Consider the following 27,575-nt stretch of genomic DNA (forward strand, 5'->3'; position numbering starts at 1 on the left):
GCAAAGTTGGTAGCAAACTTTATTTCGTCCTCTCTTCCCATTGAGACAAATGCGTTATATATATAAATAGAACGTGTGTAAAAATAAATTATTCACGCAGCTAGAAGAGAAAATACCGTTGAGCCAATGGAACTTCATCGACGGGAGGGCAAGTGAGTTGGTCGTAGATGATTTTTCCGTCCTCTTCTTTGAGCCACTCTACGGTGTAAGTCTCTGGGTTTACTGTGAAAAAAAAAAAAAAAATACTGCTATTTTCCGTGAACTTTCGGTGAAAAAATTTTCTGGTGCTTAAGGCTTTCATCAGTTCGTCCATGCTGGGAGTAAGGAAATCCTCAAAACTATCTTGATTCATCTTACCTATTAATGTGGGAGCGCAGTCGTTGTACACAAAGTCCGCTTTCCTGACCTTCCTCGAACCGTGGACGGGAAGCAATGCCTTTTTCACGCCGTACTGTTGGACAATGCCTTTGTCTAAGGAAACCTAGAGCGTGGAAGCAGGGAGGCACGCTTTCATTTCATCACCGTGAACGCCATCGGCTCCATTTATTTACTTTGTTTTCTAGGAACGCGCCAATGGTTGAAACACACGATAAAGGCAACAAAAATATCTGTCTCAATATCTGTCTCAATAAAACGTTTTCGAAGGTATACCTACATACACGATCACAACATGTTGTTTGACGTATGCGATTGCTGGCAAGAAAACAAACACAGACACTTTTGTTCATTAGTGTAATACGAGAACCGTATGTGAACGAACAAATTCAATCTCCATTTTTTTCTTTTAAATCAATCAATCTTGAAAATTCCGCCCCCTACCCCCTAAGATCCGCCTGACGACATTTGCATCATTTGCTCACTCCAAGGTTGCACCAAGCCAGTCCGCCTGCGGGGAAGGTCACCTGCTTGTGACGTCGCGTCTAGTTTCTCCGTCGCGCCGCCGACGGTCGGGTCGCTGTAGTCGCTTTTTGTTTTTCATGGTTTTTAGATAATATCTCCGTTATTCTAACCAATGTTTGGTTCATATTGAAGTGAATGTATTAGCACCCAGATAATTTTAATGCTCTGCGTATCATATAAAGTCAGCCAATCGCCGCATCCAGCCAAGATGATAATGATAATGATAATGATAATAATAATAATAATAATAATTTTTATTAGTGCCCAAGAACGGCCGCTAAGGCCATGGTGTTGGCGCACACAATACACATAACTCACAGTGTATACAATACAGACATAAACGCACAAATAATTATGTACAGACATATATATGATACATATACAGTGGGATACTAGCAGAGGTACATTACAAACATAACAGGCATACGTACTTACATATTTACAGACAAGTATACCACGCAGTACATGCAATGAAATATCAGCAACAAAACTACAATACATAGATTACGCGCAGCACATAAGTAATAAGATGGAATGAGACTATATACTGTACAAAACAAAGGAAAGAATATCACGATTGAAAATTCACTGCTGAAGGAAAGAAATAACGTCGCGTTTAAGGGATGCGCTTGAGGTGTGGAAAATATCACATGTGGGGGGAAGCGAGTTCAGAAGAATTTGGCTTCGGGTAATCGGATCGCTGGGGCAGAAGCGTTTAACGTAGAAGACTGGTGGATTACGAAAAGCCGCGCGAGGAATACAAAAGTTTAGGAGGCTCAGCAGGAGTGGCGAATCAACACGGGCATGGACACATTTGTACAGAAATAGGGCGTCGGCGATAGAGCGACGTGTGGCCAGTGGGTGAAGGTGAAAATATTGCAGTAGTGTGTCATAGTCATACAATAACTTTTTAGATGTCAGCCAATCACGAAAGATGATTTTGAAACACGGGCTTCCCATGCGGCTTATGACGCCTCGCCTCCAGAGGTACGGCCGCTGAAAGAACGGTCGCGATTGGCAGACTCTTAATTGTTACGTCACGTCTTTACGTCACGTCACGTCACGTCACTCCGCTCTCCCGCAAAAAAAAACAAAAACAAAACGAGTGTCTACGCGTAAAATAATAGACCTCTTTGCTAATTTTCGTACGCGCATGCGCGATGCACCCATGCGATTGGAGGCGCAGAGTAGTCTTCAATGAATACTCAATAGGTGGCGGTATGCGCAACCGATTCACGGGGAACGCGTATCTTTCCAGGAATCCGGGAAGATCGACGTAACCGTCTATACAAGAACTTTCTTGCGCATCCCCAGGACGACCCGTGTGGTCGAGTGCTGCGCGTGTTTTTTTTTTGTGTGTTTTTTTGTGTGTTTTTTGTTTTGTTTTTTGTTTTTTGTGACATGAGTAGTTCGCTGAAAAGCCGCTAGATTGCGAGAAAGTTGGGGAAGGAAGTTAATGAATGCGCACCGTTGCGCCGCGTCCCCGATGGTAAGGCTACGCGTGTTCGAAGTTACCCAGTACTAAACGGGAAAGGACTGGACTGCCAAAGGAATTTCTTCTGAGCTCACCTGTGACACAAAGAGTACAGAGTTGTTTCCCACCGAATGGCTTAAAGCACCAAACATTTCTCGAAGAACAATGGGTTCCGAGATCGGGATGGATGCGTTCGCCAAGCCTGAAATGAAATTCAAACGGATGGTATGCCATGGTCAAAGAAAAATGGAACTGCGTCGTTGATTGTTTATAACCATTCCAGGGTGTTCGTGACCAACGGAGTAACCGCTTCGCGCTCTTTACTACTAAGCCTTTGATTGGTATTTTTATTAGCAGGAATAGAATAGTGATACCTATATAGGGTTCTACCCGGGATTTCGCAAGGCCGAATTGCGAGGCCGAATGTATCATCATAATGTAAATAAAAACCTATTTGTCAGGCTTCGTTTTTTTTTGTTTTTTTTTTTTATTCCACTCTAGCATCGCCAAGGAACTTTAACCATGCGTGCAGGGCTCGTTATTTTGTCGTTGTTTATTCATTTGTTGGTATTTGTTGTTGTTTCTTATTATCTTTTGTACGCTGTCACTAAGCTTAGCACAGGTCCTAGAGTTGTGCAGCGTCACTCTGAATTTCAAAGCTATAACATTTACTTACTTGCTTCGTGGTCTGTACAACACAAAACGTACCCAACCCGACAACATGCAAAATCTTCTAACCTAACTGTGCGCTAATCACTTGTCCTCCTTTGATCACCATTTCCGGCTTTGCTCCGAACAAAGATGGCCTCCAGAGCACCAAGTCTGCCATTTTTCCAGCCTGGAATAGCACGCGCAACATGTGCTATAATGAAGGTTGTTAATTTTAATGAATGAATGATTTAACTAATAAAATAATTAATTAACGAACTAATAATCAACGAATTAGTGACTGACGTAATGAAATAATTGCCTAGTTAATTAATAGACTGTTTAATTGCTTATGATATTAATGTAATACGACGATGAAAGTTATTATAACAGGACACATCCTGACTGCACGGTGCTGCTCCAACAGGCTTGTCCTATATCATATGTGGCTCCAGAGATGATAGGTGCCAGGCGACCGCAATGTATTCTGGGAAGGTCCTGGTATCACGTCATTGCAAACGTCAACATACACGTGACCACAATTATAGCCTTCCCCATGATGTGCGGCCAAACAGTTTGTAAGCAACACAATTGCTGTTTATTCTGAGCGCCGCTTTGTAACTTATTTCGACCTCGAAAATTAGGTTTATCCGGTATCCCTGCAGTAAAACCCATCGCACTGCTGACCACTCTCAAAAGTGCAATAAAGACACAGCCGCTAACATTCACTCAGCCTATGTGATGTGACTCGCACTACTGGAGGAATAAGTTACCGTGTCACGTAAGAAGCACAGTATAATTTACACTTCAGGCAAAATACTTTCATTTCTCGATTTTACACGGATGGGAATACTATGTCATCAAGCACTAAAACACAATACAAACAAACCGAATCACACGACCTCACAACGATGAAGTATGACCAGGACAAGATGGTGATTTAGCACAAGCAACCGCTTGAGGGTAGTTACAGAAATGGCGGGTGCAGGGCACCCCTCTGTGTCTGCTTCTCGTGAACATAAGTTACAATATAGTAGCGAACAGTTGAAGCATGCAAAAAGCTCAACCCCGACCAACTACATTATAGAGACCATGTCACAACCAACAACTCCTATGCAGGAGCGTGTCCGCACTATCCGCTAGGGGCGCTACGCATCGGCCCGCGAGATCTCCGTCATGATTGGATAATGGAAATTTGAATTTTGAACGTGCAGAAGAGGACATATACGACCGAAGCAAGATTTCCCATGAAAACTGTTAGAATGATGATGATAATCAATTTACAACTTTAGCAAGAATGCATATCCCGTGCGACGTGCACCGCTTGTGTAAAAATCCTAAGGTAAGCTGAAGTAAAAGACATTAAATTAATGGAGGGAGTAATAAACGGGCCGATGAGCAGCGCCACCGCTAACCTCCAAATGCGGCGCTGCGGAGGTGTACAAATGACACAGTCGCCATAATCTAGTAATCAGCTCAACAGATGAAACTGTGAGGCTGAAGTCTCATTGACCGTGTCATTGTGGTCGTAAAACTCTTCGTCCGTGAAATATCGGTTTAAGTTCCGTTACGAGTTTAATACACGAGTAATATCCGTACCTGCACAGAACCGATGTATTCGTCCACACCGTGTGCTATCGCTGGGTTGATTGTATATTTTGCTATGTATCGCTTCACCCTGAAATTGTCGTTCTGCGGTGAATCTTCAGGAAGCCTTCCACGGTACGCTTTCATTTTGTCCGCCGTCTGCCACGTCCGACTTACAACTTCACCGATGCGGCCCATTGCCTGAAATTAGTTTTTTTTTTTTTCACGTCAACCTCAAAGTCTGGAGGTGCTGAAATTTGACCGGTAGTACAATGCAAGTTACGTGTACAGTGAACCCTCGTTAATATGACCCCCGATAATCTGACATATACGCACTTTACGACCATACTCTTGGGGAACAATGCCATGGTCAACGACCATGGTCATAATAACGAGGGTTCACTGTACAGTGAACCCTGGTTAATATGACCCCCGATAATCTGACATACGCGCTTTACAACCATACTCTTGAGGAACAATGCTGTGAAACCTCTGCAAATCCCCTCGTTAATATGACAATTCCGCATTATGACCCAAATTTTCGGGAACGACCATGGTCATAATAACAAGGGTTCACTGTACAGTGAACCCTGGTTAATATGACCCCCGATAATCTAACATATGCGCTTTACAATCATACTCTTGACAAACAATGCTGTGAAACCTCTGCACATCCCCCGCGTTAATATGACAATTCCGCATTATGACCAAAATCTTCGGGAACGACCATGGTCATAATAACGAGGGTTCACTGTACACTGAACCCTCGTTAATATGACCCCCGATAATCTGACATATACGCGCTTTACGACCGTACTCTTGGGGAACAATGCTGTGAAACCTCTGTAAATCCCCCCGTTAATATGACAATTCCGCATTATGACGAACGTTTTAGGGAACGACCATGGTCATAATAACGAGGGTTCACTGTAGATGCCAAATGAAAAAATTCCTCCACAGCAGAATGCCTTCACTCACCAGCGAGTCTGACGTGTAGATGCTGATCGCACCAATATCGTGAAGGACGTCTTCGGCCGCGATCGTCTCAGCACGGATCCGAGATTCTGCAAAGGCCAGGTCCTCCTTAATATTCCTGCAATTAGCGCAAACATCTTGCAAGGGTCAAAAATCGGGGGCAGCACTGAAAACAAAAGGCTTGGAGCAATGAAGTCCCTATAACACGTTTATCATGTATAGTATATACAGTGAACCCTCGTTATTATGACCGTGGTCGTTCCCGAAAATTTTGGTCGTAATGCGGAATTGTCATAAACGGGGGGAATTTGCAGAGGTTTCACTGCATTGTTCCCCAGGAGTATGGTCGTAAAGCGCGTATGTCAGATTATCGGGGGTCATATTAACGAGGGTTCACTGTAGTCACCACATTACCATCAGCAATGGGGCAGAGTGTCTCCACTGGCGATGAGTCTCCCCAAAATCAAAATCACAAAATAAAGTTGTCGTTGTTGTTTAGTACACACAGTGAACTCTCGTTATTATGACCATGGTCGTCCCCGAAAAATTTTGGTCATAATACGGAATTGTCATATTAACGGGGGATTGCAAGGTTTCACTGCATTGTTCCCCAGGAGTATGGTCGTAAAGCGCGTATGTCAGGTTATAGGGAGTCATATTAACGAGGGTTCACTGTACAGTGAACTCTCGTTATTATGACCATGGTCGTTCCCGAAAATTTTGGTCATAATGAGGAATTGTCATATTAACGGGGGGATTTGCAGATGTTTGACTGCATTGTTCCCAAGGAGTATGGTCGTAAAGCGCGTATGTCAGATTATCGGGGGTCATATTAACGAGGATTCACTGTAGTCACTGAACAGCGAGACAATATTGTCACGGTATTAGAGGCACGTCAGAGAGAAGACATTGTTCTCCTTTCACTCTCGTGCTTTCGTTATTTAATGTTAAGTCAATGAAAATTAATGTAATTAACTATATACAGATGACTCCTAGCAGGTTTATATCACACGAGAGGCCAACGAGAAATGGCCATAAAGTTGTATTTTAACGATATTGTGGAGCAGTCGAGTTGCAATCTCAGAAAATTTATCTATTCGATAGCATGAGCCCTCAGTACATGCACTATAGTACCGTTGCCGGTGGATAAAAAGGTATAGCGAGAACTTCTAACAGAGCAAATTTAAACTAACGACAGCAACAGCTTTAGTTTAGTGATGAATAATTGGGGAGTTTCACCACCAGGGGGGGGGCGATACTGTATCACATTGCTGGCGGTAAGGACAGTAAGGACAGAAGTCCTATACGGTGTCCCGAAAACTTTACAAGTGATTTTAGGCCGGAGCTTTGGTGGACTGGATTTGGCCATGGACCAAGCAATATTGATAGCGACAGAGGGCCAGAGTCCAGCAGATTTAGAGAAACTGAAAGTGAGGTTCTGAAAGATTCTGTATAGATGCGGGCAGTGGTGAAAGATGGAGATGGAAGAAAATTTAAACGAAAGAGACCCTATACAGTGAACTCTCGTTATTATGACCATGGTCGTTCCCGAAAATTTTGGTCATAATGAGGAATTGTCATATTAACGGGGGGATTTGCAGAGGTTTTACTGCATTGTTCCCAGGAGTATGGTCGTAAAGCGCGTATGTCAGATTATCGGAGGTCATAGTAACGAGGGTTCACTGTACAATGTGGCTTACAGTGAACCCTCGTTAATATGACCCTCAATAATCTGACATACGCGCTTTACGACCATACTCTTGGGGAACAATGCAGTGAAACCTCTGCAATCCCCCCGTTAATATGACGATTCCGTATTATGACCAAAATTTTCGGGAACGACCAAGGTCATAATAACGAGAGTTCACTGTGTACAGTGAACCCTCGTTATTATGACCATGGTGGTTCCCGAAGATTTTGGTCATAATGCGGAATTGTCATGTTAACGCGGGGATGTGCAGAGGTTTCACAGCATTGTTTCTCAAGAGTATGGTTGTAAAGCACATATGTCAGATTATCGGGGGTCATATTAACGAGGGTTCACTGTATCCCAGAGCTGTCCCTTGAACGCCATTCGGGTTACGTACTTGTCGAGATGATGACAAATGATGAGCATATCCAAGGCTTCGTCTATGGTATTCCTCGTGTACGGCCTGGTTGGATTCGTGGACGAAGGCAACACGTTCTGCTCGCCACACACAGCAATCACGTCTGGCGCGTGGCCCCCTCCGGCCCCTTCAGCATGGTACGCGTGGATTGTTCGTCCATCAAAGGCTTCCACTGTTTGTTCCAGGCATCCAGATTCGTTCAGTGTATCCGTGTGAATAAGTGCCTGAAAGTAAGTCAATCATGCGAATGCCAAGTGACATCGTGTTAGCCTTGCGAAGCGACTGTCTTCAGCGGTTGACCCAGAATCCCAAGCACGGAGGAGTGTTGGAAAAAATTGAAGGGGGGGGGGTCATTATTACAGTTACACCATTACAGCTTAACATATGTCATTACCGACATGCGCCTAACGCTGAAATCAAGAGGACACCCCCTGTAGAGGGTACGCTGGTGAAAAAGTTAGGGGGGGGGGTGTCACTGAACATTTGAGCGGGTGTTAGGGGGTGTAGGCAGGTCTGGATAAATCACTGACTGTGTCTATGAGCAGTTGATAGACGTTTAAAAAACACGTATGACGTATCTATCTATGTAATGTGATCTCTTAGAACAAATATTTTTTTTAATTCCGTCTTATCGCCGCGAAGCAATTATGGCTATGAGCCGCGTACAAGATGTGGACAAGACAGCAGGAAGGAGTGGGTGACACAGGGAGGTTAATATGCGTCCTGGGCCGACTTCGGAGTGAACTGTGCCGACATTCGTCTGGAAAGTATTCGGAAAACCCATGAAAAACCTCAGACAGCACTGGCGGTGGTAGGATTCGAACCCACTACCTTCCGGTGTTAACCCGCTCGGCCATGCCGCTGGTTTTAAAACAAATACAAATCTTTTTGTTTTGTTTCTGTTTTGTTTTTTAGCTGTGAGAGCAGCACTGATGCCATTTTTTGCGGACGGGTCACGTGGCCTGGCGAGCGTCCTGTAGGAAAGAGCATGTAACTACTGGGCAACAAATTATATACCTAAAATTCATTAAATTAAAGATGTTTTAATTAGATGTTTTCGCGAAAATGCGAGACAGTAGAATTGGAAGCGACCGTTATAATCCATTTTAATTAACCGACTTATTTTAATCCAACCAATTGTTCGACAATTTTAATTAATTTAAGAGACGATTTTAATCGTCGAGCACATTTCACGTCAGCACACGAGTTCAATCGTCAGCACACCCCCCCGAGTCGAGCACATTTCCTTTCTGCCGATGACGGACGCTGCAGGAAGGAGGCGCCTCCTCGTAGCGAGCGGGTGAACTACAAAACATTGAGCGCCAATATTCAAAGTATACGGAAGTCACCTGAACGTCGTAAGCATCGGCGACCTTCAGACACGCATCGATGGCGGCGGGAGTTGAGGCCCAGTCTTCGTGCAACTTTAACCTGAAATAAAGGTTTTTTAATATAAAAAAAACTGCAAAAACTACACTAAAAACTATATAAAACTATAACTACTATACTATAACAACCATAGACAACTATACTAAACAACTATAGTTTTTATAACAAATATAAAAAACTACAAAAACAGGGATGACAAGCAAAGCAAGTAACAGGTCAACGTCTTGACGTCACGAAGAAAAAAAACCTTCCGTCTAGATTTTATTTTTATTTTTCGCAGCAGACACGGCAGAGCACAAAACGTCATTATATTTCAATCATGAAGATGATTGTGAGCAGCGTAGAAAACCACGGCAATACCGTGTAGGTGACGGTACAGCAGTACACGGTATCAAACATGCTAGCTGAACTCTTCCACGTCGACACTGGGAGGTGACACGTGTTCGAATCCCGGCACAGGGTGTCTGTCTCAGGTTTTCCTTGGGTTTTCCAGCAGTCTTTCCGGACGAATGTCGTCACAGTTCACCCTGAAGTCGGCCAAGGACGCATACTAACCCCTTGTCCTCCACTCCTTCCTACTGCCCTCTCTCCATCTCTCCACGTCTGTACGCCGCACATAGCCACAGTTGCTTCGCGGCGGTAACGTGGAATTTTTAAAAGAATGCTACCTGGGTGCCGAAGACGTGCAGAACTTAGTCCTAATTACACCCCTGTCACACGGGCAGTCTTCAATTGTCATTGAAACCAATGACCATTGAAAATGCGTGTAGTGACACCTAGCGTGTAACGTGCCAACTTCCCAAAGAGTATTGGTTTCAGTGTTCCCCGACAGGTTGACACGTTACACGCTAGGTGGCGCTACACGCGTTTTCAATGACGATTGGTTTCAATGATCATTGAAGACTGCCTGTGTGACAGGGCTATTAGTCACCCCCAGCATCTGGTTGTTACTTTTCATTCTTTATTGCCCTCCATTAGCGCCACGAAGCAACTGTGGCTACGGGAGGTGCGCGGACGTGGATAGGTGGAGAGGGGGACAGCAGGAAAAAGTGGGAGAGGGAGAGTTAGTATGCGTCTCGGGCCGACTTCCAGGGGAACTGTACAGACATCCCTCTGGGAAGCGTGCCGGAAACCCCTGGGGAAACCTCAGGAAGCACAGCTGATTATAGGATTCGATAGGGGAATGGGCGCAAAAGGCAACTTCAGAAAATCCCCGAGAGCTTAGCGCCGCTTTGAACTATGGGAACTTGCTGGAAACAAAGGAGGAGAACATGTCCAAGCTCTTTCGTTAGTTTCGGTATCGCAGTTTTGGTCTTTCGGCCTCTCGGCCAACAGCCCACGAGGAGTCAAGGTCAGCGAAAACAAAACGTGAAAGATGGTTCATCCCAGTAATCTCCCAGGATGCAATGCGTGCGCAAGGAACATTGGGATTTTCTGAAATCGTCTATTCAGAGCAGCACTGCACGCTGCAAATGTCGCTTCTGCAAACTCACCCGATTGCACCAGCTTCGACTTGGGAGACCAATTCGGGAGCCAAACCTTGCGTATAGGACGTGTTTCCTTTACCTGTGGATAACGAGACTGTGTCAGCATAGAAAAAGAGTTGAACTGTTGCGGAGTACTACTAGCATAGGGAAGCGGGGACGTTGTGTGGGGAAATAGAGAAGTAATATAGCGAAACTCAAGGGTGCTATAGGGAAATAAGGAGGCTGTATTGGGGAAAATCTACGTGGAATTCGGCTGCATTCAGTGGTTGTCAAGCATAGCTCACCGGTGAATCCGAAGTTCATTGGAAAATCGTCGGTACTTTGGATCATATTGCTGAAAAAGAAGGTGCACGAAAATGTTTAGGAGCAGCATTGCGGGGCATGTTTACTTACTTCACAGTGTTGGGCCTTATTTATAACACTGCGGTTTATGCACATCGCCTCTATTTTCACATTCGCGAAAAATGTTCTTTGCCTCGCTGTTATTTAGGTAGTAACTGCCTAATCACGAGTCCCAGGTCAAAAATGTTACAAGGTGGAAGATATATAATTAGAGATTTTTCGCGTATCTTCAATTGAAACTGACTATTTTTCTATAATCGTTTTCGTATTGGTTTTGACTACATAAGGTCTAATCAAAATAAAGGAACAAATTTGCACCTTATGGTAGGTGAACCGCGCTACAAAGAATGTCAAGAATGAGGCATCGCAGCGACTTTTTTTAGCGACTTTGCCAGCGTAGCGTAATTGGTTAGCGCACTCGATTGGCAATCCAGAGATGCGTGGTTCGATTTCCGCCTCTGTCTGATTGATTGATTTGTAAAAGAAAAAACTGACTTTTTCGACGACTGCCACACTTCAATTGTTCATGTTCTTAGGTAACCTTAAGGCCTGTGTTGTGTTCGTCTGTTTGCGTGTTTCAGCCTATCAAAACTGTTACTTTCCATCGTGTTCACAAGATGCCGCTGCGTGTATGTATGTGTGTGCGTATGAGAAGAAATGTGGGTGAGCAAGTGAAGAGTGAGTGAGTTCGCGTCCCGTTACTTGAATGAGGCCTCTTTTGTGAGTCGTCGAAAAGCAGATGCCAGCGTAGCTTAATAGGTTAACGCACTTCACCCTTTCACAGTTTACAAACAGAAGGCACAACCGGAAGTTGTCTAGGGTTCCCAGTGGCTACATGAGGCGCCACGCCCTGTCACTCATTTGAGTTAAACCCTTCCACTATTTGTTAAAACTGTGAAAGGGTTAAATTGAAATGAGTGACACGGTGTGGCGCCACATGTATAGCTGCTAACGCTGGGAACCCTAGACAACTTCCGGTTGTGTCTTCTGTTTGCAAACAGTGAAAGGGTGAATAGTTGTTTCTGGAACACCGCAACTCTCAGAACGCGATGAAGTTCGCTCATCTTGTTCCGGATATCAGATATACGTACCGGATGAAAGGGTGCAAGGGTGAAAGGGTGAAATGTTTCTGGAGCACTGCAACTCTCAGAACGGGATGAAGTTCGCTCATCTTGTTCCGGATATCAGATATACGTACCGGATGAAAGGGTGCAAGGGTGAAAGGGTGAAATGTTTCTGGAGCACTGCAACTCTCAGAACGCGATGAAGTTCGCTCATCTTGTTCCGGATATCAGATACACGTACCGGATGAAAGGGTGCAAGGGTGAAAGGGTCAAATGTTTCTGGAGCACTGCAACTCTCAGAACGCGATGAAGTTCGCTCATCTTGTTCCGGATATCAGAGATACGTACCGGATGCACTCCGGACCAGGACTGCACGTTGTTGCCCGAGTGCCCGATGCTGGGCCGGATCCTCCGCCAATGAGCGTGGTGATTCCGCCGGCTATAGCCTGTTCTATCAACTGCGGACATATGAAATGCACGTGGGTATCGATGGCTCCTGCAGTCACTATGAGACCTTCCCCGGCGATCACTTCTGTGCTGCATCCAATGACCAGATCCGGATGCACCATCTCCATGATGTCGGGGTTGCCCGCTTTTCCGATGGCCTTAATCTTGTTTCCCTGCGATTCGGTAATTGCAAATTCTAATTTGGGTGTATAATTGCAATTGTTACCGTTATCTGAATTTTATGCAAAGAAGGACGGCCTTCTCAACCTACCTTTATTCCGATATCAGCTTTTACTATCCCCAAACATGCATCTATGATCAGCGCATTAGTGATGACGGTGTCCAACACTTCTTCCGATTTTCGGCAACATGCCTGACCCATTCCATCGCGAATTACCTGACACACAACGAAAGACATATTTCAGCCATCGTCCACGTTAGCATCTACTCATTCGTAACGAAGACATCTACATAGCGTCCACAAAAAGACACGCTGGGTTACTACTTTGCTTATAGGGGTTGGGATGTCTCCAAGATATAGGAAGGGGAGGTTACGTGTTTTTGATAACCAATAAGAGATGACTACCCGAGCTGTTACTTACCTTCCCACCTCCGAACTTGGCTTCATCCCCGTAATTTGCGTAATCTTTTTCCACCTCTATAACCAAACACGTATCACCGAGTTGTATCTGCAAGAGTAAAGGTCTCAGTTACATAATGAGATGATGCCAAAAAATACTCACATTATAATTACTAATTAAGCTGGAAAGTATTGACAATCTATCCCATTTCGTTTGAGCGCTCTGGCTTCTGCCACCTAGTGAAGCTGGATGGAAAACATCTGTATGCACTGCGAAAAGCATTCCTTCACTTGAACTCTAACAAATGGTGCCTCTTTGCACTTTAGTGATATGTAACAATGCTGCTGGTACGGTACGAGCGATACCCCCTATCCCCTTTCTTTTTCTCGCTTTCTTTTTTTAATAAACATATCCCCCTCTCTCCCTTCACTCTTCGATGATGGCTACTCTTAGCTTGTACGTATATTTGTGTACTTTTTGCATATTAAATCACGTTTGCTGGTTTGAGAGCTGTCGTTGTGTGGGGCCGTCTAAAACTTCGTGCCCAAGTTCAGTCTTTCCTCGTCATGAATCCTGCCCACGAGCTTGCCTGCGTTTACGCTATTTTATCTGTAACTGTATCTGTAATTGAGTTACAGTTACTCGTTTTGCAATGTAACTTGTCACAGCTTCATCACAGCTACAGATTAAAGTAACTTAGTTACTTGACCGTTACCTTTAAAGCAAAAAAGCAGAATAAATGTAACTCAAAAACTTGTTTTAGCACTTGCACTGTCCAAGCATAGTTATACCGTGTTATCAACAGAGAATTTCCCATGGGCCCTAGCACCACGATGGGAGTTAGTCTCACGGATGTCCTAGCTGCGCGCGAGATGACAGAACTCGCGGAATGAACCTTTTTTCACATTCGCGTCTTATCCTAGCGGCTCTCCAGCGAACCACCCTCGGCGCCCGCCAAAACAAACCCACGTGGGTGGTAGCACAAAAGACCAAAACCGGTCCGGAGTGGGACCGACGAGCTCGCGCCGTTCGCGCGGTGTCCCCACTCGTCCTCGCTTCTGTCGTCCCCGTTCAGCGCCATCTATAGAACACGGAGATAACCTTGTCCGGCGCACTCAAGTTCATGCGCATAAGTAGTTGTGAAAGATGTCCAATGGACCTATTTCACAACTGATTCGCTGCGAGACCGACCAATAGGGGGCGACACCGTCACCTTTCCAGTGTGGATAACACGCCGGCCGATGTTCGGAGTTGATGGTTCTTTCCCGTAATTCTTGCGTATATTCACCGGAAGATCACTTGTGCCGCGATGGTACGATACTGTTCGGTTCCCCAATGCTCCACATACTGCACTGAACGCGGAATAGACGTGTAGAAGCAGACGACGCGACGAAGCTATCCACACTGCTGTAGTTCATCGGTTCTCCGCAGCGCGCCGACACCGTTCGATCTCGGAGCGAATAGGGAACTGACGTGTGGAAACTGTTGCAATACCCGAGTAACTTGGTTACAGTTACATTTTACATTTACTTTAACAAGAAAACTAGTTACAGTTACAATTTATACTTTTGCAGAAAATTATCTAGTTATTGTAACTAGTTACTGCAAAAACAACTAGTTACAGTTACAAGATAACTGTAACTCAGTTAGTACCCAAGACTGGTTATTTATTCAATATAGCAGTTGGCAACTGACCTTGTCCCCCGTTGTAGGACCGTAACTTGCAGCGTAGTCCACCCTGTTCATTGTTAACTCCGAATGCTCCTCTCGACAATATTCCTAAAAATAGAATGGCAATATATTGAAATACATGTCCCAGAGCTTGAACTGCTACTTACTTGTCTTCTGTGTCCAAAACCTCTCTCGATGACTCTCTGCATGACCATAGGCAGGTTTTCAGGGCTGACCTCCCCATCACACAGATTGTTTCCACCTCGTACGATTCTGGCGGTGACACCGATATGTATGTATGTATTGATTGATTGATTGATTGATAATTAAGCACATTATAGAGTATAATGTGGGACAAGTTACGCTAGTTCGATAGCTCGGACTAACAATGCATTTACTTTATATGTGATACCGAATCATTTGAACACATCTGAACCTCCAAAAAGATTAGGCTGTGCATACGTTTATTAATATTCATTAATAATTAATAAATGTGACTTCCTCGTTATGTTTGTGCCTGATGAAATGCAGCCCACTCCATGAAAGCTTGTATCATAATAAACACATAGTGTGAATGTTTTATCTACCGTATACAGTACACCTACAAAGCAAGGCGCTTACTTAAAACCGGCGATCTCGACCAGAGGAACCTTGCGCTCATCTCCAGGTTCAAACCGAATGGACTGCCCCGCTGGAACATTCTGTGAGGAACCACAAAGTGAACGCAGTGTTAGTACCAAGTTGAGTACACTACAGTATACTACTCGTGTGTCATGGGTACTTTAATTGGAATATGGCTAAATCGTTAGAGTCAGCGGCTGACAAGCAACTGTTGTTGCATCGGAGCCCGAACATGAACCAGGACCTTCTGAATCACCGGTTTGGGCAACGAACATTCTTATCGGGACTGCCGAACGACTCCACAACGAAGGACACACAATGCGTTCACCCTTTTCAGTTTCCACCGTTATTTTTATAACACTTTTACGCATTCAGAAAGCGGAGCTGGCGACATCTGGTGCAGCAAACGGTAATAAGAGCGCGGAACGAACTCAAGGTAACCGCAAGCACTGCACCCGCACCAAAGGTGAGTATGACAAACGGCTCTGGAGTAGGAAAAGACGATGTGCCCTCTAGCGGACTAGTGACGTATGAGAAGATCGGTTTTGTCTTCGTGCGTACCGTGAGGCCCAATGGTTTTTGTTTTGCACACGCCACTTCTGGCCGCCATTTTGACGCCCAAAGGACAGATCTATGCCAGGAATTTCGAAACAAACTTTCGAGCGACGGCGCTTGCAAAGTTCTGCAACATCGATGTACGGGAAAACTAGCATGACTTCGCATGATTAGTCCCCAATGTCAAAGCGCGCAGCCCCCTGTATTCCTTTCTGCATGTTATAGCTAGGGCCTGACTTTTTCGGGTTTTATTTTTGGCCAAATTCGGGGGGTAAATATCGGGTGATATTTTTCATTCGAAAATTCGGGTGTATTCGGGTTAAATCCCGTTACGGCATATTCTGTCGTCAGGAATTCGGGTGTATTCGGGTGATTTTTTTTGTTTAATAAAAATGTGTCTTAACATGGAACTAATGTTTAGCAATGTTATCGAACTTTATTTTAATGCACGCTTATGAGTGTGCCACGTGACCCGGATGTTTTCAGGTAGATTCGGGTTAAACCCGAATTTTACAGATTTCGTTCGGGGGGTAAATATCGGGCGGATACGGGTTTAACCCTAAAAAGTCAGGCCCTAGTTATAGCCAAAGGGGCTCGGACGAGGTTTTGTTTTTTCCCAATAGCGGCATATTAGAGCTCTAACTTTGTACGATGTGACCAAAGGGCGATGTACTTACAAGTCTCATGCCATAAGCCTTTTCACGATCAAAGACGAGGTATTTGTTCGCTTCAATAAAGTGGTAGTGACTTCCGACCTGCAAGGGGAAGACAATACACGTAAGCAGTAAACTACAGCTACGCAAGTAACTGCACCACAATTAATTAAATACGAACGATTTTTGCATGAGTGCAGCCGATTTTGGATCGACGACTGCACAACTTTTTCACGTATGAAATTCGAGCCCAGCGCACCACGCGCATGCACAGGAGACGTCCGACGACCACGCGCGCTATTGGCGTACTTTCCTGGTTTCGTCAAGCTGACGTCATACGTCACGAGATTCCACACACTCTACTACACTTCTACACGGAGTACAAATAGTGTAGAGAGAGTAGAATTAATTTGAATAAATGAATAAGGATATCACAATGAAAAGACGGCTAAGACGCAAGCGAGCTGGTGAAGTTGATGCATAATATAAAACCCGAGACCATACAGGGAACACGAAGGGACAGACGAAGTCTTCGTGTTGTGTCTGTCCCTTCGTGTTCCCTAGTCTCGGGGTTTTTACATCATGCATGAAGAATATCATTTTATAATTTCTTTAAAAACCTTAAAGCCATTTTTAAGCAAAAAAAAAAAACATGCGTCAGCTCTTCTAGCGAGAGAGCTAATATGCGCGTGAATATAATCTGAAAATAAAGTTGTTGTAGGCTTACTTGTATAGGCCTATCACTCATGTTTGTTACCCTCAAAGTGATTGTCTTTCTGTTCTTGTTCAGCAGAAGATCGCCGTCTTTGGCGGGAATCACGTGACCTGGAGGTGCCTCCAGCAGGGCCTTTATCTCTTTGCTCAGGTGATTTTGGTTCAGAGGTTGAATGCGCTCCAGAACACAGGCCTGAAACAATGCAGCAAGTTGTTCGAGATAGGTCGGCTGTATATAGCACAGCATAGGTGCAGTCATTCGTCACTTGACAGTCACTTCGTTTCAGTCATTTGTTTCGTTAGTTTAATCGTCAATTCAATTTATTTTGTATATTTGTCGCGCTTTGGTGAAAGTTCGTTAGCGTATACCTTGTTCTTTTCAAAGACTGAGCATTCGGGAACAGGCAGAAAGCTTCCATAAAGGGCTTGCTCCAGGTCTCCATTTTCTCGTCTGATTGGATACTGTAGGGAAGCCTATAATGAAAAAGATGTAGGTTCTCTATCCAACAGCGGGACCCGGAAGAAAAGTGATCGTAACGAAGGCCGACTATGCCTTTTGTCTCCCCATTAAAAAGAAAACAACAACACAGTATCTCTTACTGTTTCACTGTTACCGTGTATTCACACGAGCGACATTTCCCCAGAAGCGGAAGATGCGACGTTAGAGCGAGCGCTCAACGTCGTGTCTTCACGTATATACTGCTAACCATGGGGAACATCCTGTGCCACAGCCACAATATACTATTCTGTAGCAGACGACAGGAAAAGACGCTGACGGCGGTGTCTGCTAAGTGTCGTCTGCTAAATGCGCAATACGCCACTCCCGCTAGTCCGCACCGTGTGAATGCTCAACACAACATGGGACGGTACTCTGTAAGCAGTATTTTCGCTTTTTCTTCCGCTAGAATATTCCGTGAGTGTGTTGCTCGTGTGAATACATGGTAAAGGCGCACACTTCGTCGTCTGCTAAAATAAAGCGTTACGACGTATTGGCGGCGAAAACACTGGATTTTGAGAAACCTTGAAACCGGGCTCCCACCACTCAGGGGCGGCACAACGTCCTGAATCCAGAGGGACCCCAGATCCCAACCGACGCGCCACCTTCCAACCCCCACCGTCACCACCAATTCATGCCCGGGGTGTAGCTTTCGATTCTACAGCTCATGAGCACACACATGACTCTGAGAGTTGCGTAAAACATCCTGGAACCCGTGACCACTTTCAGGTCCATGTCGTCGTGAGTTCTACCGCATCAATCGACAAAGTCTTGACTATATGCTGGCAATTCGATCGATTCAGGTAAAGGGTTTGTGGCATTTTATTCGCATGCAGCACCTAACACTTTGGCGCCTCACCTCCACGGGAATTGTGTGACCCCTTCGCAAATTCAGGGGGTCTACAGTAAGTCCTTAAAGTAGCACAGAAGTCATTTTTAACACCCAGTTTTCTTCTTATAAAACTGTTAAGTTTGCCAGTAAGATGCACCATGCGAAGTAATTTACACCACAGAGTCATAATTATCGCAGAAACTGAATTTAAAATATGCCGCAAAAGCGACCGTGCGCAACGGTGGTGAAGAGCAGTACCAGCCTGTGATCTGCCTGGAACCTCGCGCTGACGCTATAAGGACTCGCTCGCTGATTGGCCTAGAAAAATGTTGTCTGCTACTCCGCTGTCGTCTGCTACTCGGCTGTTCGGGGTTCTGATAAAGCCTTTCTCCTTGCTCGGTAAAGCTTCGGGCGCTCCTTGTATCCCCAATTCTCCGGGAAAACTGGCAAAACAGGTTTACGGTGGCAAAGGAACAATGCGCTGACCCCCACTGATCGGCAAATCAGAACGAGTCTCCTTATGCCGTCATCGGTGACGTGCCATCATACCTCCTCATCCTCGTTATAGCTGGAGTGGCGAGTTAAGGGTGAAGGCGCGGAGCTACGTTTATGTGAGTTTTTTTCTGGGAAACAAATTGCACACATCAAAACCTTTCGCGCTATTCGGTATAATGACACACACACTTTCATCAGATGTCTTAATCTGAATTTTTTTTGGATGGCCCTCTGTACTCCTTTAAGCCCTACGTCCACTAATATGTTATGCTTAGAAATAGATTGTGTGTGGTTGCTAGTTAGACGCAGTGGTGAGCCTTTCTCACTGCTATACAATTCTCCCTTTCCGTCAGCTTGTCTTCTAATCTTGAACGCTAAGCGAGTACCCGACTCATACCAACTTCGTTCCATCTGGAAAAGTAGCTTCGACCGTCATTTCTTCTATCAGTTCCGGTACTCCCGGTAACACTTGATTTCTACCTGAAAAAAAAAAAAAAAATGGACATGGCGTCGAGTCAGACGTCTGTTCACTTTAAACGAGTAATGTTACACCCAGAGTTGTACGTAACGCGTTACGAGTAATTGCGTTACTTGTAATCAATTACTTTTTTGAGTAATTTATCCGGTAATCAATTACATTTTTGAACAAGTAATTTTTCAAGTAATTCTATTACAGTTTTGAGTAGTCAATTACCGATTAATCAGTTACTTTTGAAGTCTGTACTGTCTGACTCAAAATAACAATGTCCTGTGACAAACTTCATGTGTCTTTGTTGGGCTATTCAACTGTAGTAAGCGGAAAAAATATTATTGCTACTTCTCTTGCGCGAGTCTTTCGCGTTATTTCAGCTGTCCCAACTAGAGTCACTAAATAAGCTACGTAGCTTATTTAGTGACTCTAGTCCCAACCATTTGGGAGTTGGGGTTTTTCTTTTTTTCGAAGCACACAGGGGCGGAAAGTTTTGGAGGAATTGAAAGTAACGGCACGAGTAACCCGTTACTCTTATATTCGTTACTCAATTACATTTCGAGTGGAGTAATTTGTAACGGTAATCAATTACTTTTTTTGAGTAACGGGCACAAGTCTGGACTTACACCACATCATTGACCGTATAGCGCGAAGTCAGATTTTATCGAGCGAATATATATTTCTCTGGTAGCTTACCTAATAACTGTGTTCCTCTGTCCATTACTTCAGCTAAACTCAATCCGTCCCGGGCCATCTCCTGAACCTTGAGGCAAATAAAAAGACGTCCCAGCTTCAAAATTTTGGAAACACATTGAGTCTGTACTGCTCTCTATGAAACTTCATTTTCATTTATACAGCACACTCCGCGGCATGAGGAAGCAGAGGTAGCCGCGGGTCATTAACAAAAAGCGGTGATGCTCAACATGTATTCGAACTGCGCGAGAGACCCCAAGGGAACCGCAGTTAAAGAGCATTGTCAGAGCGCGTGCTGCAAGAGGGGTTCGGAGCGTGGTGTGCACAGCAGCCGCCAGATTTAGCGCAAGCTTGCCACGGTTGAGGGGTACAACGGGAGCCCGGATCCGTTAAGTTGTTAGAAACACCCTCTGTAAGGTCTCTCCATCATCAAAGCAGATGCAGATTAGCACCTACCTATCTCTCTATCTGTCTATCTCTCTATCTGTTTATCGCTCTGTCTCTCTATCTCTTTCTCCGTCTATCTCTCTGTCCGTCCGTCCGTCCGTTCGTCTGTCTGTCTATCTCTCATTCGGTATATATATATATATATATATATATATATATCTGTCTTTCTCTCTGTCTGTCTGTATGTGTGTATGTATGTGTCTTTCTCCGCCTGTCTCTCTGTCCGTCCGTCCGTCTGTCTGTCTATCTCTCATTCGGTATATATATATATATATATCTTTCTCTCTGTCTGTATGTATGTATGTATGTATGTGTCTTTCTCCGCCTGTCTCTCTGTCCGTCCGTCCGTCTGTCTGTTTATATCTCTGTCCATCTATCTCTCTCTTTGTCTGTCTGTCTATCTCTTTCTCCGTCTAGCTCTCTGTCTGTCCGTCCGTCCGTCCGTTCGTCTGTCTGTCTTTCTGTCTGTGTCTTTCTCCGTCTGTATCTGTCCGTCCGTCCGTCCGTCCGTTCGTGTGTCTGTCTTTCTGTCTGTGTCTTTCTCCGTCTGTATCTGTCCGTCCGTCCGTCTCTCTGTTTATCTCTCTGTCCGTCTATCTCTCTCTTTGACTGTCTGTCTGTCTATCTGTCTATCTCTTTCTCCGCCCATCTATCTATCTCTTTATCCGTCTGTCTGTCTGTCTGTCAATGTGGCCTTAGTTCCAGGCACTGACGGGTCGACCACTAAAGGTAGTCTCTCGAGTGCGGTATACAATGCCAGGAACAAAATGTACGCCCAGTTGCTACGTCACTACGAAAGCGCTGCAGCTGAGTTAAGTGCCAGGGTGCTATGGATCCCACTAAGAGGAATTTTTACTTACTTGACAGGCGATCAAAGCAATAGCTTCGGGATGATTGAGAAGTACACCTCTGGCTAAACGTTTCTGTGCTAGGGATCCTGCCTGGTGTACAAGCAGTCCTTCGAGTTCCTTTGGGGTTAGGCGCATTTTGTTACCTGCGTGAAGAAGGGGCAACCTTTCAGAAGTGACTCTTGAAAAAAAGAAAAATGCGTTGCGTCAAGGTAACCTTAAGGTGCGTCCTCACTATGCCGATCGGCATAGTGAGCCACAGCCATAGCCATAGCCATAGTGAGCCATAGCACACCGAGAAAGCCGATAGGCAAAGTCAAGTGAGGACGCACCTTTTGAGACTTCTTACTATACACAAAAACGCGATTCGAGGAATGGGCGCCGCCATTAGTGCTGCCACCCCGTGGTAGCCACAGGAACTGTGCACGTGTGGACTGCCGGTTGCCGAGTTGTGTGTTTTCGTTCATTTTCGTGTCCGTTCGTATTCATTTCATGACAGTTCATTTTCTCCCGCTCGGGAACCGGTGTCGCATCGGACAGCACTCCTCACGTGAGCAACTGCGTGCCTATCGCACGCGAGCAATCTTTTTTTTTTTCCTTCATCTTTCGAGCGTTGATACGCTAGTCAGATGTTTACCGGATGACTAGTTATATGACAATGGTACGTTATCGTTAGTCATACTCATTAAAAACGGAAGCCACTAGTATTCATTCCAATGGGAAGAGAGATTTTGGCAGTCCACCCCTGTTATTGTGTCGTCGCTGAGAACGAGGCTAAGGAGCGCACGGAGACTAGTGGTTTGAGAGTAACGCGACAAGGTCTGTATGGCGGGCTAGAAAGACTGGTGTGCCGCTCTCCGACTGTCATGGGTACCCACCCACCGATGTTCCTGCCGAGAGATGGCGCCAAGCGTATCACGGCGCCAGAGCCGTTTAGCAGCACGGCGCTATGCGATCTGATCGCCTGTAGCGGCTTATTTCGGTGCTACTCGTCACGTGATTATTCGCACCTGTTGTTATCCCATGTGCTTGCCTTTTCTTTGCTCTTTGGGCACGAAGCACCTCGAGTGTCACCTAGAGCAGCAAACGAATGGCATACCTAGGTATCAGTTCTGATATGCGACGGCTCGTTCCGATTAGCACTCGGATCTTGGGGCATGTGTGCTCTGATAACGATAAAGACGTGTTTGAACGGCCGGTTTTGCATTTGCGTAATGGTAAGTGCTCATCCTTCCCTTTATTTGAGCACTCTTTACCCTAGGTTGCGAGATCCGAGTATAAGGGGGAATTGTGATAGAAAGGTTAAGGTAGGTGTTGGGCTATGAGCGTGATATATATATATATATATATATATATATATATGTTAACTGCAGCTAACCAACGGAAGCAATAGAATAAATCTTTCACTCTAGGTGCCTCCAAGATCTCTGTATACCGGTGTGTCACGTGGTTTCGTTACAAAGAACTGCTGATGCGTAAACGGTTAGTACGCCAATCAGCGTACTGCTGCTCGAAATATGTTCACTATAAAAATAGTAACGCATACATACACGGGATTATGTTTAACTAGTTCAACGAGAACCCGCACGGTTCGCAGCGAGGGCATAGCGCTGGAGATCAGGCGCCTGGCTTCAAAACAGGGGCATCGCGTATTCCATGGATTGAACATAGCGGTAAGCACAGCAGTCATTCTAACCCACCATATACCTATGCGGTGGCTGTCTGATAACGAGTTCCGCCGTGTTCTCCCAACATATCGCTTAATACGACTTGGAGCGACTTGAAATGAAGTTGAACGATACCAGCCCAAAAAAAGACTTCGGAAATCCAAACCCTATTTACATGCGGCAGGGCTCTCAACGACTGCTTTTGAAACTACATATATTATCGACTTATTAATGCAATTCTAGCCCAATATTCCGCAAAACCGTTTGTATTTTTAGGTTACGCCGTTTTTGACCTTGCAGTAATGTGGAGTATCCAATTTTTAGACATCCGGCGACATTGATCAACACTATATGGAAAGTGTTCAAATTGGAGGATATTAAGATTTTAAGTTGGTGCTGCGTGTTGGCCATTACATTTTGTCACCTGGCGTACGTTTCTGAATGACAGTATTTCACAGAAACGGGATGTTTACAACCAAGGGCATATAAGGTGGTCCTTGCCGATGAGCCCTTGTACCGACGCTGCTGTAATCTATCACGGGCCACATATAACGTTTGCAATCCTATCTATATCCTTATCTATTCTATCTATTCCTCCAGCTAAATTTCTACCCCTCGTCCATTAAACTTCCCTGGCTCTGCCTATATTCACTATCAGCGAACGTAAGATCACAATGACGCCATTAATCATAGCTCAGGCAGCAAAGGAACGCAGACACGTCTGAGAGAGAGAGACAGAGAATCGTCTGGAAGCGACTTCCGTTATCTTGGCACAAATAACGGTTGTGTTTTACTCACGATAAGTGCACTCTCTTCTTTAAGCTATGCTGACCACCACAATATAGGGCATCATCACAGTTACTTATCAGTTTATCAGTCAACAACCCGACATGAACGAAGTCCGATGAGCGCGGGGGATGGCCCCGTTGCACCAGGTGTCGTGCAAGACTCTTAGAAAATAAAGAACGAACTGGATCAACAATCACGCAACACGAGCAAACATAAAGAAGTTGTCACTGAGGTGTGTATTAGTGAGAGTGCCATGTATACATATGACCCGGTGATACTTCGTGTCACATAGCAAAACTCTTATTGTGTATACGAACCACGCCGAGGAAAAAAGGTGTGCGCGTATATGCGACTTTCGTAACTCGACGATTAATTAATTGATTTATGTCGCGAAGAGTACATATGGCCTCCTAGTTCTGCGGCCTATAATACACTCTAAGAAAAAAAGGAGTAAAACGGGAGTAATCGCAGCTTCTACTCCCCATTTTAGTCCCCTAACCCAATATTTAGTCCCGACATTTACTCCCCAGGACTGCAAATTGTCACTGAACTGCGCGAATGGTCTTCTGAATGCAATAGTCTACGTAAACATGTGCCCTTGGTCAATTTGAACGACATAAGGCTGTATAACTCAGACAACGTAGCAATTTTCCAGCCACACAGAGTAAGTAACAGTTAGCGCATCTTTCTTCGCAAATTGTGTCCTAGTATGGCGCAAGATTTTATATCACTCGATATATCACGGTTGACGGTTTGCTTCAAAGTATTTTCATGCATGCGCACCAATTATGTACCTGAGACTCTTACAACAGCGCGTGAAATGCGGTCTTCACTCTGTGACATTCATTTACTCCCGTGCATTTACTCCCGAAAGGGACTATTTTTTGTGGCAATGCAATTACTCCCCAAAAGGAGTAAAAGTACTCCTTTTTTTCTTGGAGTGTACCTGAACTGACCAACACTGAGGTCTATGGGTATAAAGTGTACGTGTGATCACACGGGCGCGAAAAATGACATTAATCGGTTTATTTGTGTGGTGTGCCACACGGAGATATCTCTAGTGAAGTTTGTCTGAATGGCAGTTTCTACTTAATGAGATTGGCACAACTCCTTTGCCGGTGAAACGCTTATATAATCTCGCTCCCATCGTCTGCGCAGACACATTCTGGCGTAAAACGCCCTTGGTACCGTGCAGGACAGAATTATTTGAAAAGTTGAGGTTACACAACTATTTTTAGCTGGACTTTGAAACTTTTTAACTTTCACCAATGAAAGGCAAGAGAGAGCACGACGGCGCCAAAGGGGTGGCATCGACATAATTCCAGTTAATGTCACTACCAGTGATTTATCAAGACACCCCCCCCCCCCCTCCAACACCCCCAATTTTTTTTTCTCTGTACTACTGTTACAAGAAGATACGATGACAGAAAAATAGGCGATGTCAAGTTGCCGGTGATGAGTAGATCAAAGAGTGATATTAAACGGTAGAAGCAAGTTATTAATTTACACATGGTAACAAGACTTTCGTGCACGAGACTGCACGTCTTCAGGTTACGAAGGTTACGAACCTGAAGAAGTGCAGTCTCGTGCTCGAAAGTCTTGTTACCATGTGTAAATAAATAAGTTGCTCCTACCGTTTAATATCACTCCTTGATCTACTACTGTTACACTCTAACTGCATCCCCCTTTTTTTTTTTTTTTTTTCTACACCCCCTCCCCCCCAGGGGGGCTTGCGGTTCTGAATAAACTACCGACGTCACTATACAAACGGGACGTGTTGCAAGATCTTCGTGGATATATAATGCCATTCAGGACCCCAACGGCATTAGACGATAATGTCATTTCTTGCCAGTATGGCATCTCACGAAGTTGTCAAAGCTTGCGCAAGCTGGTCCCATATCCTGCAGTTGGCAATACAACAACACAAAGCCTTTCATAAAGCCTGGTCACACACTCTTAAAAAAAAAAGGTTGTACGTTATCTCCTTTTTCTCGCCACATATGTATTAGTCCCTTGTGGATAGTACAATTACTCTCAAAAAGGGAGTCCCTCCTCACTCCCTCTAGGGAGTGTGGTTACGCTCTGATCCCCTACTGGAGAGTAATATTATGCTCTCCGGCAGGGAGCAAGGGAGTACCGTTACTCCCTTCTGGTAGTGAGGAGACTCCATTGTTGAAAGTAATTGTACTCTCCAAAAGGGAGTAATATATGTGGCAAGAAAAAGGAGTTTTTAGTACACCCCTTTTTTCTAAGAGTGCAGCGCGGTGTCGGTAATTATATCCGGGTGCTCTTTTTCCCTCGCCAAAAAGAAAAAAAACTGTCACCCTTCCAAGGTGACTAAACACCACGACTAAACACTAAACAACCACGATTAAACAGTGGCCATACCACAAAACAATGTCACCTACCTGTACTGTCGCCGTAGCTTTCCTAGAACAGACCGATCTGACTTGGCATCGCGCAAAGAAGATGCTATAGTGGAGTCAATCTCCTTCCGATAGCCCAAGAACACGTGTAGAGAGATAACTTTCGCGGTCATCTTTTTATCCATGTGTTCATTGCATAACGACTGAGATAGTGAAGCATGTTAATCAAGCGTACTCCGAGGGTTGGTATGTATTAGTCTGCACGCTTTGTATGGCGGCGGTCACGGCGCGGCAGCATATTTGTGGCTCTCTCGAAAATATAGGTGGTCTCAATCACGTGACACATGTCCCACTTGTCTGTGTAATCGTGAGCAAACACCGTCTGTTGACAATATTCTCGAGAGCTCGAGAGTAGTGGATTCGCCGAAGTACTCCAGCATGCATACCGGTGGCTGCACTTTCCAGTGAGTATACCGCAGCGGTATATAGTACCGCAATGCAACTGTGATGTATATCGACGAATATTTGAAGGAAAGAATTTGAGGGAAAGAAAGAACAAAATAATAGTTTTTGCGTGAATGTGAATGAAAAGGCTGTGAAAGTGCATGACGTCGACTGAGAGGAACAGAATGTATAGGCTGTTTTTGTAAGCTTTATATTTAGAATGAATATTCTTTTTTTTTTAGTTTTTATGGTTCTCGCCCCCCTCTCTCTCACAAAATTGCGTGGTCCCTGACGACATCCAGCACACCAACGCTCCGCCCTCAAAGCTCTCTTCACCTTTCTGAATACAATAGGACTTCTATCCTTATTATGAAGGGGCTCATTATTTCATTCACCCGCATGACCACCAGCAATGGGGTAGAGTATCGCCCCCTGGCGGTGAAACTCCCCCATTCATCATCCAGAAATAAAGTTGCTGTTGTTGTTGTTGTTTTAAGTGAATAGTTTTTGTTTGTTTGTTTGTTTGTTTGTTCGTTTGTTGCGCGCGGAAATTTTCAGAAAATATTTTGAGCAGAATAGACCATTTTAGAAAAGCAAGCGCCACCTGTGGTACGCAAGGGCTCATGGGAACTTAGAGCGCCTTCAAGCATTACGATACGGCCAGAGGCGGAGGTAGATGAAGAACAACAACATTCCCGGTGTGCGCAGCCACAGCGTCAGCCGATATGAACCATATCCGAAGCAGACGACAGAGCAGTGTCCCTCAAAGTTCCCATGATGCCTTGCGCCACGCGCTTGATGGCGCGCGCATCT

The 27,575-nt window shown here is 44.8% G+C and overlaps 1 protein-coding gene across 4 annotated transcripts; it reads right to left on the bottom strand.

The window, feature by feature from the left end:
• LOC135369967 (urease subunit alpha-like) lies at nt 1-26,599 on the bottom strand. 4 transcript variants are annotated; one of them, XM_064603587.1, is made up of 23 exons: nt 26,361-26,599; nt 21,509-21,642; nt 20,205-20,271; nt 19,437-19,519; nt 17,586-17,678; nt 17,230-17,409; nt 16,527-16,604; nt 15,295-15,374; nt 14,841-14,946; nt 14,698-14,781; nt 13,024-13,110; nt 12,693-12,818; nt 12,323-12,594; nt 10,853-10,902; nt 10,575-10,647; nt 9,042-9,123; nt 7,672-7,916; nt 5,588-5,702; nt 4,622-4,810; nt 3,113-3,212; nt 2,470-2,576; nt 358-481; nt 1-222 (listed from the first exon to the last, which is right to left on the bottom strand). In XM_064603587.1, exons 2-23 carry the CDS (start codon nt 21,632-21,634, stop codon nt 101-103), a joined length of 2,589 nt encoding a protein of 862 aa, XP_064459657.1. In that variant the 5' UTR covers nt 21,635-21,642; nt 26,361-26,599; the 3' UTR covers nt 1-100. The 4 variants fall into 4 exon arrangements, with proteins under 4 accessions (XP_064459657.1, XP_064459658.1, XP_064459656.1 ...); XM_064603588.1 differs by having other exon boundaries at nt 17,260-17,409; nt 17,586-17,690; XM_064603586.1 differs by having other exon boundaries at nt 17,586-17,690.
• Nucleotides 26,600-27,575: the final 976 nt, after the last annotated feature.

Source organism: Ornithodoros turicata, chromosome 10 (genome assembly GCF_037126465.1).
Source record: "Ornithodoros turicata isolate Travis chromosome 10, ASM3712646v1, whole genome shotgun sequence".
NCBI classification, from domain to species: Eukaryota; Metazoa; Arthropoda; class Arachnida; order Ixodida; family Argasidae; genus Ornithodoros; species Ornithodoros turicata.